Source organism: Branchiostoma belcheri, unplaced genomic scaffold (assembly GCF_001625305.1).
Source record: "Branchiostoma belcheri isolate BF01 breed outbred unplaced genomic scaffold, Haploidv18h27 scaffold40, whole genome shotgun sequence".
Taxonomy (NCBI): domain Eukaryota; kingdom Metazoa; phylum Chordata; class Leptocardii; order Amphioxiformes; family Branchiostomatidae; genus Branchiostoma; species Branchiostoma belcheri.
In genome coordinates this window covers 913,110-928,189 of record NW_017804021.1, presented here as the reverse complement: position 1 = coordinate 928,189, position 15,080 = coordinate 913,110, and the positions used below count along the sequence as shown (strand labels likewise).

Genomic DNA, 15,080 nt, shown 5'->3' with positions numbered 1-15,080 from the left:
GTGAAACCATATTGCTTTTTCTGATGTTTCTTCTCCTTCTTCTCCTGCCATTTTTTAAATGGATTCAGCTTCTTCATTTTAGGGCCCAAGGTCCTGAAATTTGGTATGGAGGTACAGTGGGCAAATACCCTTAGGCGTTTTTTAAATTTTTGTGATACAGGCTTTTAGAATGGTTTTATTTGAGTTTTTTGGCTGTATTATAGCAAATGTATTACTGTGTCAGTGGGCAGTGTTAACCACATTTGGCATGAGTCATCACAATGGAATGCAGGGCATCAACCAATAGGCATGCAGCTTTCCTCTCTTCTTCTTGCTGATTGGCTGTTGGGATTTAACTTGATTAACACCTGCACAGACCATTTCCACCTGCACAGAGCATTTCTTGCTGATTGGCTGTTGGGATTTAACTTGATTAACACCTGCACAGACCATTTCCATACTGACAGTATGTCTGTATTCAAGTGTTTTGGTAGGTATTTCAAGCTTTCCTGCTCCAGCATTGGAATGCGGGGCATGAACGTTTTTTTTTTTGAAAATCAACAGTTTGCATTATGCAATTAAAAATCCTAACCAATAATGTAGGGAATAGCTAGCCAACTGTTGTAGTCTTAGTTGTATGTTACTTCATATTATAGTTATATCAATGTAAAGCATTGTTTTCCCTTGTGTTTCTCATTCTTTCCCTGCCATGTCGTAAAATGTGGTGAAGCCATCGCTGTATTTGCTCCAAAGCAAATATTGGCCTTTCTAGTTTTAAGGATGAAATACTGTCGACAGTTTTTAAATGTTTTATCGGAAAAGATATATCTGCAACTAGAGTCTAGTTGAAAGGGGTCCTGACCTGAGTCGCAAACCCCTGATTTTTCACAGATTCTGTTGGATGTTTGGTTCAATGTTGCATTTAGAACTGTGCCAGTTGCAGACAATGCAAGGAGCATGATTTAAAAGAAAACACAAAAAATTGAAGAAATTCAGTTCTTTGTCAAATGTTTTTGTTCACCCAGCTATAGCTATACTGAACCTCTAGGTTCAAAATATATCTACGATCAGATATTTCTGTGTTCCAGCTCAGCTATCTAATTTCACTCAAACCTAAACAAGGCCTTGACATGTAAATATTTTCACACAAATATGATAGCTCTGTCCCTCGTTGCATTCCCAGCATCCTCAGCTGTCGGAGACATAAATCCCAGCATGCTCTGACCTCCCCCCCCCCACTAACTGACATCCATTAAAATATCCATAACCTTGTTGTGACCTGACAAAAATAGTCTCACAGACTGGTACTGTTTTGGTTGTCTTTTCGACACCTCCCCAGTCCTATCCGAGAGGACACTCCTAAATACAAATCTAAACCTAAGTACTCATTTGAGTGAGGAAATTTATTCAGAATCTTCTATCCCAAGAAGACAAGTGTTTTTATCCTTCTTTTCCAAGAAGATATGGGTTTAAATCGGGTATCACTAATGGAGATCTTAATACAACAAACAAACAAAGAAACAAACAAACAAACCTCTGCAATGATGTCCTGTGACCAGAAGCAGGCGTAGTGCAGAGGTGTGTTGCCATGTTCATTCATTGCATTGATGTCAGCCTTGTGTTGCAGCAGCTGTAGGGACGGTAAAAAAAATACAATGTAAGTTGCAAGTAGACAAACTACTATGTAATTGTGTATATAATTTAAGGAAATGAGGATCTCCTTTGCATAATCAATGAGAAGCATTTAGAGTAATTCATAAAGGTTAACATCATTCGGCAAAGGCATGAGGTTGTGGAGCTCTAATTTTTATTGTACTGGTCTTGGTGTACCTGGTGGAATTATGAAAATCAGGGTTCGAAATCCTTTTTTTCTTAGGTTGCCTTGCCAAAAGCTAGGTTGCCAATAATATTTCAGGTTGCCATAACTCAGCTGGCTGTTTATGTTACAAGGCAAGCCATAAGCCAGGCCACTTGTTCACATGCTGGCCGAGGCAGGACACAGCTTATTTCCGAAGTCGCAAGTTTTGCGTCCGGCAACCTGGCATCTCCAATAAGTCTCACACAGAAACCATGACTTGTGCGGTAAGAGTGCGCATTTCCAACCCTCAAAGTTGATGTATATATTTCCACCCCTAGGCAGAAAGACAGACCAGCAGTGTTAGTAACTAGCGCAGCAGGCTTCTGGGAGTGGGTGGAAGTTTAGTCTGGGCCACGGACCATGGAGAGTCTGGAAAACTGTCGGCAACACTTCGGGGACCACAGTCAACCTTATTTGCTGGTAGTGAGCCATGACTGTCTAACCTTACAAGTTCAACAGTCACTGCATGGGAAATTCTTTCCACTTCCTTTGCTGACAGATAAAAATCTTGACCAAGCAAGCATGTCTGCAGTAGGTACTGCGCCTGTAACGAAACCTGGATTTTTCATTGGCTGTTTTGTCAATGTTGCATCAGAATTTTGCCTGTTGCAGACACAACACTTGAAAACTATACACGGAATGTCATTCTTAAATGGATGAATATGACCTTAAACAAGACGCTCTGCCCAAGTGCTATGCACAGCACCTTTTGCAGACAAGCTAACTAAACACGAATCAAAGCTACACAAAACAGGACTGGACGCTTATCGAAACAAAACACTAAAGATGCACCATTCAGCTAAAGGGGCTCCAATGTTGAATGCTTTCTGACCTTGTATTTCCTGCCTAATGCTTTGAGGTCTGCTATCTGTCACAAGTACATTGCTTACCATTTAATTTTATAATCTATTGAGGCAGCCAGTAGGAAAGTTGGGTAATTGTATATGTTATGGATTGTAATGATCTAGGTGAACTGTCAATCAGAAGAGAGTGACACACTGGTTAAGCTGTCCCACAGGAGACAGATGGGACAGACACTGAGGGAGCGTCATTGGACCTCTGCAAATTCAATTTATCCTTCTTGATTAGTTTCCACTAGTCCAGTCAGCCAAACCTGACCAAATATGGAGGTATACAATACAGCCAAATATGGGCATAGTCCTAGCATGGGGTAGGGTTCGAGGCTTGTCTATGTGAATGTTGCCCTTACTAGAAGCATACACATTGTGTTCATGGACCATCCACACAGAGAATTTTTTTTGGTGACACCTCAGGGGCAGAGCCTTTGAGCATATTTTCCAGATTGTTAAAATAGTAGGAATTCGTGGTAAAAGTCAGGACATACCAGGTTTTAATACGATCACTGGAAAAGGCTTAGATTACTTCATATTTGGCACGTTGGTAGGTCTTGAGGAGACATCAAAATTATTAGAATTTGGTCCCCCTAGGGATTTGTTATGGTACTACAGCGGAATTAACAACAACTTTCAATCCCATGATTTGCCACCTCTCAAAATGTGGGAAACTGCATTCTTAAAGGCTTGAAAATCCAAAATTTGCCCATGGACCCACCTAGATTGCGAGCACTCTTCCCCCCAGGTCTGATCATGCACCTGGGTTGACGGAAAAAAATTATGAGCTGGCCAGAGCTCTGGTGTAAATCAGACCTTAGTCCTTGAACTGACCTTGAGCACGACGTCCCTGTGCCCGTGGCTGGCTGCAAGATGAAGAGCCGTGTCGTCCCCCATGTTACAGGCGTTGATGCGGGCTCCTCGACCAATCAGCAGCTCCACAATGTTCAACCTGCCCTCCCTGGCCGCCCAGTGCAGCGGGCTGAAGCCGTGGTCATCCCTGGAACACATGGTCAAGGTCCAAGTTAGACTTGTCACTTTAAAAGACATATAGCCATTTACAAAAGTCCAATGGACTGAAGCCGTTGTCATCCCTGAAAGACATGGTCAAGTTCAAAGTTAGAAATGTCATTTCAAAAAACATAATTTATGGTAATTTACAAAAAATCCAATGGACTGAAACTGTGGCCATCTCTGGAAGACAAGTTCCAAGTTCGAAAGTTGTTATAGCATGTCTGTATGAAATATGTGGTCACAGTATCAGCTAGCAGTAGTAGTACATGTAATTCAAATGCTGTGTCAGAAAAGATATCGTTTGTAACGGGCAAAATTCTGATGCAACGTTGACCATAGATCCAACAAAACAGTGAAAAATCTGGGTTTTGTGCAGGCGTAGTAAGTTCTACCACCATGCTCAGAGTCAGATATGTTGTCAAGCCAGCCAGTCCTACATGTACCTCCTAATATTTTTTTTACCAACACAGTGTTTATCAAAAGTTGTTCCTCCTTCCTACAACATGCCAATGCGAAGTGTTCAGACATGTATAAAATTTACAGAGTTAACAGGCAGTGCTGGGCTAACATGTACAAGCTGTTGAAGTCGTGGCTTGATAACCACCCTGCTGTGTTCCATCAGCCTCTCACCACCCTGACCATGACCTTCTACTCTTCTAGCCTGGAATCTGGCCTATTCTAGGCCCAGTTTCTTTGCTTCTCATTTGATTGTTTCCACATAGAAATACTAGTAGTCTGGCACCTGTCACCTGAATTGTGTTCTGCATAAAAAAAGATCAATGACCTAGACCAGACTGCTATCTCCATGGTAACTGGCACAGAAGCAGACACCCTGTGGTGTTGGATTACATTATGTAGCAAGTGTTGGACAGGCTGGTCACCATATACATGAATGAACAGAGCTGTTACAATTTCATGCTAGACCATGTGAAGGTAAACATTATGATTATGCCTTTGCTTTGCAAATGTTTCCTTTGTAGGAAACATAACTTCATAAGTCAGGGCACTCATGGTAACTCTAGAGGACATCCTTCATCATGTAGTGACTGCCTATCATTATTTCAAATGTATGAATTGTATAACCACGAAAATGAACTTGACCTTGAATTGTTATCTTTCCTATCTTGCCATCCACATTCCTGTCTCCAACTGATCTGACCTTGTGCTATACAACTCTCAAGGTTATACAGTCAGAAATAGAGAGTGCTTCGGTCCCTGTCTATTGTCAATCATCAGCAGAGTTGGAAGTCAAGCGTATCAGTCTTTATTGCTCCATTGCCTTAATTAAGTTAATATTGACAGCCAATGACAGGAGTTAGTGATTTCATGGCTCATTTCTCAAACAAGTAGCTAAAATTATGACAGAAAATAACGGCAGATAAAAACATAAAAGTTGAAACTACATGTATCGCTTTTGCCCTTGTAGGACTCCCTGGCTACTTCTGTATGCCTGTCTAAGCACATAATTATGTTATCAACATCTAATCTCCTAGCAGATCTTTTGGTGGCTGAAAGACAGTATCAAATTGGCCAGGCAGTATCCGTTTGGCTGGCATTAAAAAAAAGATACTAGTACAAACAAGAAAGCCTGATAAAAATGCCTAAAACACGTCAAAAATAATCCGAAGAAATATGTCAAAAATAATCCTTGGGCCTAAACTTCAACATCAGTAACATGACAGTAGCAGTAACAACAGCTTGGAAGGTTGATATGGCTACAAACCTTTCATTGATATCATAAACAACTCCATCACTCCTCTCAGCAGCTAGAATTGTCATGATTCCCACAAATGCTTCGTTAAGAGTTCTACTGAGTGAATGCACTGATCTGTAGTTGACTAAGATCCTAGCTTGAGTACATGTGAAGTCACATTCAAGTGAAGGTAATTTTAAATTTCCTGTTCAAGAAATGCTTCTCAGCTGTTTTTTTAAAGAACTGTGTGCCAAAAACGGTCAAGGATTCCCCTCACACTATGTCAGGGAGACTTCAGCAGTCAGCTGGCTGGGCATTACTGGAATTCTTCAACCTAAGGGGGGTGCCTCTGGCATGCTAGCCTGGATACCAGACTGTTTCCAGGGCCCATACAGGCCAGCTCCTGTATCTATCTGTATCTGTATAGCCTGTATAACCGTCCTTCAGTGTAATGTACCAGCTTTGCAGGCACATGACACAGCAGCAGCTGGCACATCTAAGTGCAAGCGTCGTTTAAAGTTATCTAATGATAATGCACCTACTGTACTTAGCAAGTTCCACTCTACAATAGTTCTAAGAAAAATGAGTTTGAAACACTTCAATTCTTGGTTGATAACTCTGATATTTGAAGGCATGACTATTTCTTGTTGTCTTCTGAGCTGGTATTAGATACTTCATAGTTCATGCATCTACCAGTATTTTAGTAAGTTTGTATATGACTCTTCTGCTCCAGGACCAACATGCCCCCAAGGACATTTTACTTCAGTCCCATAGTTGGATGCTGGCTAACTAACTATTGGTTGTATGTGTTTCTCCTCCCCCCAAGGATATAAGTTCTAACCCAAATGAACTGGCATCACCCATTGCGTGCTATGGGTCTGGCTTCCAGGCCAATGGCGTGCGGACCAGGGAGGAACACTTGGTTGGATCTTGTTGCCTTGTTTACCTGGGGTTACCAGAGTAAACGCCCGTCCTCTACAGAGTAAACAGAGGTGGTATGTTAAGAGGCCGACCAAAATAAGAGATGGGGACTTTTGTGGTAAACAGGTCCTTCTCCAAGACATGCAAGGAGACAAAAGACACCCCCAAGTCTCCTTGGACGGGACACACCCAAGATCATATTAGCTGTCACATTGCCAACAGTTAGAGGTGCCTACTTGGACCAGTGCTAGGTGTGTCAGGGGCCTTACTTCTTCTTTGACAAGACCGAATATTGTTATCCTCTTGCAGCATTTTGTTGTAATGCTTTCCTGACATTTCTGACCAAACTATGTACACAAATGTAGTAGCACCTTAGTTTATCATTATATGTTTATAGTAACACAGTTCAAGAAATGCTTCTTACTTCTTGTGGCATTGAATGGACCAGTGGCTAGGCTAGCGGACACGAGAAGGTTGAGGGTTCGATTCCTGACATTCCTGGCAAGACGTTGTTTAACACGATTTTCCTCACTCCACCCAGGTGTGAAATGGGTACCTGTCTTCAGTTGGGGAGTTAAAACTAAAAGTTAGTGGAAGGACAGGGATGGGCTCCGCCTTTCAATACTGTACCCTAGAGTCTAGACACTGTGGATCAACAATCCTCTCCCCCTATGCCTCAAAAAGGCTATGGTTACCTTTAGCTTTACCTATATGGGTTAGGTTATTGTTATAATTGTGAGAGAAATAGAGATAATCTTGCCAAGCAAGAAAACATCATTTTGGCAAGTTTTGCCAGTTGAAATTAACCTTGGCAATGAACTTGAAATGAAGGAAACTTTCTGACGAAAAGAAAATATTTTTGTAACCAGATGCAAACCTAAACCCTTCTGACAGACAAGCTAACCCACTTACACCCAGTGAGGATAATGATATTCAGTGTTTGGATTTTGTTGCTGTCCCAGACACTTGGAATGTAGAATAAGTATTACTTTCTAACCCCCAGTCCATTTTCTGCCTGACTTGTATTTCTTGAATGTATCTTGAATGTCTCCCACTTAGTACCAGTAGGTGACATATGAAGGAGAACACACAATATATTTGCTTGAAGATTTATGTCTCCAAAGGCTACGACCCTTTGGTCCCACCCTGGGAAAATTCAAATTACAAAGACACACACCCTTCCCTATTTCACCTTTGTAACACATCTATCTTGGCTTTTCAAGGCAGCAAAACTGAATTTTCAAAGTCAAGTTGCCGGTCAATCTTTAAATGTACCGGTAGTGGGGCTATTTCAAATGCTTCAAGCAAGAAATGATGACGAAAATGTGCTAAGAAATGGTAGTAAATGTCAATATCCGGCAGATTTCCTCATCCAAAAAAAAATTCTTGTATTGCCACCCTGAAATTCCACTGGATGCTTTTAAATCTGAAAGCTTCTTTTCATAGTGTGAATTAATTGTGTATAGAAGGCTGTTGCAGATCATCTATTATTAGACATTAAGCTACAATGTAGAGGTATTTTGGTGCTGGAAAGGTCGAGGCACCATAGAACAGGATGTATGGTACAAGGTGCCCGGATACACCCGGGGTACCGCCAAACATCCATACATTGTAATCAGGAAGGAAAACTCAGCGTGAACAGTCTGGAACTAGATAACAGGTCTGAGAGATAAAGACAACAGTAATACAGTTGAAGATGCAATTACTAAGTATGCAATACTCATTTTCAGGCTTTCAACAAGTACAGTGTATACTAGTACTCACTGTAGTTTTAAGAATAAGGACTTTTGTCATTGAAGAAAGGACTACTGCCATTGAAAAAAAGCAAAATCCCCAGTAATTTTGGGTGTGGAACATAAAGATTTGTTTGTTATACATGTAATTACTTATATTAAGCATGGCACACTGATCTGAATGAGCATTGCTGAAATAATGGCAATGGTTTCTGAACAGTTTTCAGTATGATCCATACTTCCTAAAGTCTGAGTGGTGCAGGTAAAATTTGTCTGGTACAGGTAAGTTTCAATGTTATCAGTGCAGGTATGTAGGACAAGTATTTTGAGCCCTGCCTAACTCTGTTTGTCTGCTGGTATGGGTTACTACAACAAGATGGATGACTACAATTTACTTCGAGTATTAAGTAGTGCCGGCTTTGAACACCTATTTGAACAACCTATCCTTGACCCGAGAGGGCCACCTGACTTTGACAGGTGAACAGTAAAGGTGTTTGTCATTACAACACCACTGGCCTGTGTCCACTTGCTGAAAGTCAAGCACCTGAACCCTGTACTTTGTCCTTCAAACAGTCACTTCGCTATTCTTCACTTTCAAGGGTGGAACTTCTAGGTTTTTAGGCCATGTTGAAGACACCCAAAGCAATTTCAGGGCAGTAAAACTGGATTTTCAAAGTCAATTTTCTGGTCATTTTTTAATGTAAGTAAGTTGAATCAATCCTATCCCATAGCATACTGATATCTGTGAGGAAAAAATATGTTGTCGCTGATGGAAAACTGTTGCTTGTTTCGTATTGTAAGCTGATTCTAGTTATTTTTGTTGGTACCAAAAAATAATGGGACTCCTCATGGCTTGTTTTGTGACTATGGGTATCTCAAATGCCAGCATAAAATGATGGTTTGATTCAAAATTCATTTTTTAAATTATAAACAAGCTTCATGGCTCCTAATCACAGAAAGAATGCCTCGGCCTGTTTTTTTTTTCTTTTTACCCCGTAGCTTCATATTTTTTTGGTGAAAATCCAAGATCCAACATATTAAATTGTTGTGGCATAAACAGCCATAAAAGAAATCATGGGATAATGACTAGATCTCATCTCATTTTATTTTATTTCATTTACCCCCATGTCAGTGACCCTGGCAGCAGTATAATAAAAGACTGGATATTACGACTCATTTCATTTCATTGTTCAGGTGTGTTATGTTAGCTGGAGTGACTCAAGCTGCTCTAGGCTAATGTTGCTGACATAACTGCTGTATCCACCCAGGTTTTCCCACATATGGATGTCATCTGAACAGGGAGGGTGACTCATATCCCAACAACTCTCCCACCCACACAACACACACACCCTTCATATTGAACTTAAAAAGCAAACAGATACTAGTACCTTGTACTAAGGCCACACCAATTTAATTTGTTGGTTCTCGGATTTTTCAGAAAAAATTTGAAGTGCCTAGGCATCCTACGATAGCCCCAAACACTACAATATTAGTAGTAGCCATGAACTTAAAGTCAACATACCAGGCTGGTTACCTTGAGGGCTGGCGTGTGATCTGAATGTAAGTTCTTTACGTACGTCAAAGTAGCCCGAATTGCATGCAGGAAAAACTTGATAGGTGTAGTTTTTGCACAATCACATGCATAGACAGTTTTCATGCAGTCAGGTTTTTGCCCTTGTGTAAATCGGGTCGCAGACCTCACTAGATTAAACACTTATATCTAATTTGGTTTCCTTTTGCTAAGTGCTAAAAGACCAATAAACCAATTCAAACCACTGATGGACTACTGATGGACTGTCTTTTGATGTTGGAATTCACAAATCACCATCATCATTGATAAACATCAGTAAATTCAAATTATAGGCCCCATTCCATTCTAACAATTCTTCTTATTGTCTATAATATATATGTTTGTTTTAGTTATACATACAGCAAATAGAAACAGGGCTCGAAATACCACCTGCATATGCACCTTAGTGCAGGTAAAATTGGAGCTATGCGGGGTTCATAATTATATACACATGTAGTTGAATGTGGAATTTCATTTGATGCATTTACTGTTGCATGATCTGTGATGGGCAAAACAAACCAATGGTTTCTTTACAGTTTTAATATGATCCATACTTAAATTCTGAGAGGTGCAGGGAAAATTTGTCTGATGCAGGTGATTTTCAATGTTAACCTGCACCAGTACTGTACAGGTATGCAAAAAAGTATTTCAAGCCCTGACTGAATGTTGGATACTTGCTGTCCATTTTGTATCCCTTCCACATAGGTATTTCCTTCACACACCTTGTGTAACTGACACTAAAGGAAGTGCTGTGTTTGTTACAACAGTCCCTGGGGGGTGTGACATCACTTCAATCATCACAGAGTAGCCATTTGGATTATCTCCCTGATCAGGCAATTTGAATGACAAGACCCTTTGGGAGTCCTTCACACAAAAGAAGCATTAGGTTCAATAGACTGATTCACTTGTATGGCTTCTCTTTTGTTTTTCCATTCCCTCCTTAGAACCAATTAAAGCCGTTTAAATCACAGCTCTTTAGAAGTTGAAGGACTCCTGGAGTTGCAATTTTCTGGATGCCCGACTTTTCCTGATTTGGGATAACCAAGTCTGTTGTCAATTACTGGCTACAGGCATCTCTCAAGCGCTCTTCCTCGGTCACCGAAATTACTTTCAATTTAATTTTCTTCCATGATTTTTACAAACTATCCTGGGAGTGATTCCTCATTCCGTGAATTGTTCTGTCTCGATTGCCAGACCGTGAGATGATTTTGTTGCCTACACTGACCCCATTTGGGCATTTTTCTGAATTCTGTGTGTATGTTTTAGTAGATCTGAAACTTGATTTTTTTAGCAGACTTGAAAAACTGATTATGTGCTAGTCCAAAAAATGGCCTTTATTTTCACATAGTTGAAGTCTTTTGCAGTACTGCCTTCCAAATATGTTTTACCTTCCTAGAACAGGTAATGTAAATGTTCCTTGTTAGTACCTATATCTGTATAGCCAGTATAACTTTTGGCGTAATACACCAGCTTCCCAGGCACGCAGCGCAGTGGCAGCTGGCTACATTACACCGAACGACCTTTTACATCTACTCTTTGCACATCAAACTGTAAGCATTGTATAAAGCTATCTAGTGATGATGCCCTTACTGTACTTGGTGGCAGCAAGTTCCACTTTGCAATAGTTCTAGTAGTTGGTACATCCACCAGTTTATCAGTCAATGTCATTTTGTACATCATACATAGTACTACATTGTTATGCCTATGTACAGTACAAACAGAAATAGATAAAAGACTTGATATGGCACAGGCCCACACCAAAGCTAAGTGTCAGTCAAAACTCTTATGACCAAATGACTTTTGTTTTCCACTGAAATTTACATACTGTTGATACTAGACCTTGTCAAAGCTCCAAGATAGGAAAACCCCCATTCCCAGACAATACACAACCATGCCCCTCCCACTCCCTTACATGGAAGCAAAGGACCCCTCTCTCCACTGTGATTCACACATTCAACCTATTTATAGTAAGCAAACGGTTCAGGGATAAAATAGATCATGGTGGCATGTCGGGGCTACAATGAGAACTGCACTACTAAATATATTTGATTTAAGATTAACTGCTGAAATGTGGACCTTTTAATGACATAACTTGGCATTCTTGGCAATCTTTGAATCATTTGTCACCAATTCTAGGGCAGTGGCAGCTATTTTTTGACATAACACGATCTGTTTAATTGGTAGAAATGTTTGGAAGTGTTGTTTGTGGGATACTTACCCTTGGTTTGGATCGTGTTCGGTGTTGTCGAGCCACACACGCACGTACATGGCGTTACCCTCCCGGCACTGTGTAAAGATATCATCCATTCTGTCCGATCGTGCTTTTCCGGTGTCTCGAATTTTCCAATGGCACGCGGAAGTGATAGAAACCCAGACGGCGCAAAAGCGGTCTTCCAGGCGGGTATAGGTGTCAGGAGAGCGTCCTCTGGCCCTTCGGGGGAGTCATGAATCCTTCTCCAAACAATCGGGACCAGAAATAGCGAGGCCGCGGGGTCGCCGAATGGTTCCACGTAGCCAAAGCAGGCGATGTAGTTGTTTTGCCGGACTGGACTTCTTTCAGGACCTCCCCTCGCACAGTGGGAGGGCGCACAGCGCGTTCGTTCGTGACCGCTGGTGTGGTGAAATTCTGCTGAAAGCGGCCTTGGAGCAGTGTCAACCCTCCGGTTATCTGCAGAGGACAGTGACACAGCCGATCGGGGCCACTAGTACAGGAAGTCACTTCGCCGATCGCGTGTATTTACTTCCAGGATATCGGTTGCGCCCACCCACCCAACTTTGCTTTCCTTGTGGGCTAACCCTCCGAAACCGTCACTCCCGAATTCCTGGCGATCACGCACGTCCCCGTCAATATCCAAGCAGATCTGCGAAATCCCCACGTAGCAGAGACCCTGTGGAAGCTGACTCCCTCCTCGGGGTGGCGAAACTCCAGCGGGAATTCCTGAAAACGTGGAAATTCCAGCGGGGTTGAGCGGGCCTGGTGACCTCCCGTGTCCGGACGTCCGACTGTTGGACTGGCACCGGCCACTGCGCACACCCAACTGCGCACCAGTTTTAGCCTAGGTGCCAGACCCCTGGCGGTGAACACGCGAAAGAACTGACCCCGTCTACCGGCTCCAGCTCCCAGAGTTGGCACCCCTCCTCGGAAGATCTAACCTGGTGCTAGAGATTAATTAGATCCCGGGTGATAACTTTTGGATCGGGGCGTGTGGCTTCCCCCGGCCGAAATAATTATCACTTCTGGCGGGGTCTGACACCTAGGCTAAGCACCTTCCCGCCAGCCCGCGCGCTCAAAAATGGCTGCCGCGACTGGCAAGTGGCCGTGTCGTCTGTGATTTTCTCTCTTTTGCACCGGTTGTAGACACTTAGAGGCTCAGTTTTACAGACAGGTTGGTCATGTATGTTACTACAATATTTTGTGTAAAAAATAGGGTTAGGGTAGTCAAGTTTGGAGCTGTATTTGGCGCTTATATGTAGCCGGCATAATGCCGTCCCGTTTCGAAAATGTTCCTCTGATCATTTTACACCTGTTCCAATACTCTACGGACCTCAACGGGTATGACTTTTTGTCCGCAAAACCGCCACGAATCTGTAACGTCTATCTGCCGATGAAATACTAGTACAACCATCTCGTATAACGTGCAGATAATGCTGTTTGTATTGATAACAGAAAGCACGTTCACAAAAGGTCAACGACCGAGAAGTCAGACGAATTCGTCTGACTTCTCGGTCAGTATTCAGAAAACTTTGAAACTGGACAAGCAGCAAGGTAATATTTATAGTACATCAGAGCACTGAAATTTTCCTTGACCATGTCTGTTTTTATCTCCCTTGTTTTGTTTTTTTAATGATGACCATTTACTGTTTCTCATATCGTTGTCTATTGTCCTTTAACTTTAAATTGATAACAGCCAATTTGTAATGATTATTCTTTTGTTTATAGAATCAGAGTGAAGTTTCCAGAGATTTTGTGTTAGATTAGGTGTTAGACACACACACTTTTTGTTCTCAACTGAACATAACATAAGTGATCAGTCGATAACAAAGAAATCAATATTATTTATTAATGATGTCTCTCTATATTTGTCTATATATGATGTAAAAAAACAGTGATAGCTGGTGCGTTACAGTAAATATTTTCAATGCTGATCTATGTAAATTTCTCTCCATTGCAGTTTTACCCACCCACTCCTGCTAGTGTAAAAAGAAGACACCATCATGGCGAGTGTGCGGCCTGTCCTGATGCTTGGTTTGGTCCTGGTCGGCCTGTTTGACATCTTGTCCAACTATGAGGACAACAGGTGCGAAATGACGTACATGTTCGAGTATCCAGAATACCTACCTGTCCCTCTGAGCGAAAATGTCACCAAATCCTTCCCGCGATACCACCTGTTCCTGTACGGCGAGGGCGCGTACGCGAGACAGTCGAAGAACTTCAAGCTGACCGGAGTACCGGTATTGTTCATCCCCGGCAATGCAGGCAGCTACAAGCAGGTCAGGTCGCTCGGTTCGGTGGCCCTGAAGAAAGCACAGCACCTCCGCACCCCGTTCCACTTCAACTACTTCTCAGTGGATCTGAACGAAGAACTGACGGGGATGTTCGGCGCCATACTGTCGGAGCAGACAGAGTTTGTCCATCGGTGTGTACTGAAGATCCTTACGATGTACCGGAAGGCGGAGACACCACCGAAAAGTGTGGTCCTTGTTGGTCACTCAGTGGGAGGCATTATAGCCAGAGCTCTTTTTACCCTGCCTGACTTTGATCTCTCGATGGTCAACACCATCATCACCCAGGCTACCCCCCACCAAAGTCCTGTCATCAATGCGGATCAGTACATGGCAGACTTTTACCGCACAGTCAACCAGTATTGGCAGGATGGAATGAGCAGTGGACGACTTTCCCACGTCACCATAGCCTCCACGGGAGGCGCACACAGAGATTACCTTGTCCAGTCGGGGCTCACCTCCCTGAAAAGGATTGTCCCAGAGTCCAACGCTGTTAGCGCCGTGACATCAGCAATTCCGAAAGTGTGGCTGTCCACCGACCATCTTGCAATAGTGTGGTGTAAGCAGTTGGTTCTGGCCACCAAGAGGGCGCTTTTCGACATCATCGACCCGACAACGAGGCAGGTCACGACGGACGTGAAACGCAGGATGCAGGTGTTTCGCCACCATTTTCTCCACCACCCTGGGAGCAAGTCCTTCTCCCTAACATCAGTACAAAGTGTAGTTCCACCAGGTGATAAGTGGGTCGAAATTACAGATGAAGTTTGGGAATTTTCCGAGACTGCAAACAAAGACAGAACAAACTACATGTTCCCCATTGACGTAGAGTCAGGTAGAGATACCTTCGTAGCAATGACCAACATTGTAGAAGATAGCTGGGTGTACTTGTGCCAAGAAGAGGGGGGACGTAGGTGTAAAGAGGGGCTAGACATGTCCTCTCGGTCTCAACTGAGCCCCC

General features: G+C 42.5%; 2 protein-coding genes across 2 annotated transcripts in view; one reads left to right on the top strand and one right to left on the bottom strand.

Moving 5' to 3' along the window:
- The window catches only part of LOC109477568 (integrin-linked protein kinase-like), a 28,786-nt gene extending 16,193 nt beyond the window's left edge, over positions 1 to 12,593 (bottom strand). The window contains exons 1-3 of the mRNA XM_019778891.1: positions 11,838 to 12,593; positions 3,523 to 3,688; positions 1,514 to 1,609 (exon numbers count right to left, since the gene is read on the bottom strand). Coding sequence (XP_019634450.1) covers positions 1,514 to 1,609; positions 3,523 to 3,688; positions 11,838 to 11,926 — 351 coding nt within the window. The 5' untranslated portion in view covers positions 11,927 to 12,593. The remainder of the gene's footprint in view (positions 1 to 1,513; positions 1,610 to 3,522; positions 3,689 to 11,837) is intronic.
- A 167-nt stretch (positions 12,594 to 12,760) lies between these two features.
- Positions 12,761 to 15,080, top strand: part of LOC109477476 (GPI inositol-deacylase-like) — a 7,446-nt gene continuing 5,126 nt past the window's right edge. Inside the window, exons 1-2 of the mRNA XM_019778760.1 lie at positions 12,761 to 13,005; positions 13,792 to 15,074. Of these exons, the coding sequence (XP_019634319.1) occupies positions 13,835 to 15,074 (1,240 nt within the window). The 5' untranslated portion in view covers positions 12,761 to 13,005; positions 13,792 to 13,834. The remainder of the gene's footprint in view (positions 13,006 to 13,791; positions 15,075 to 15,080) is intronic.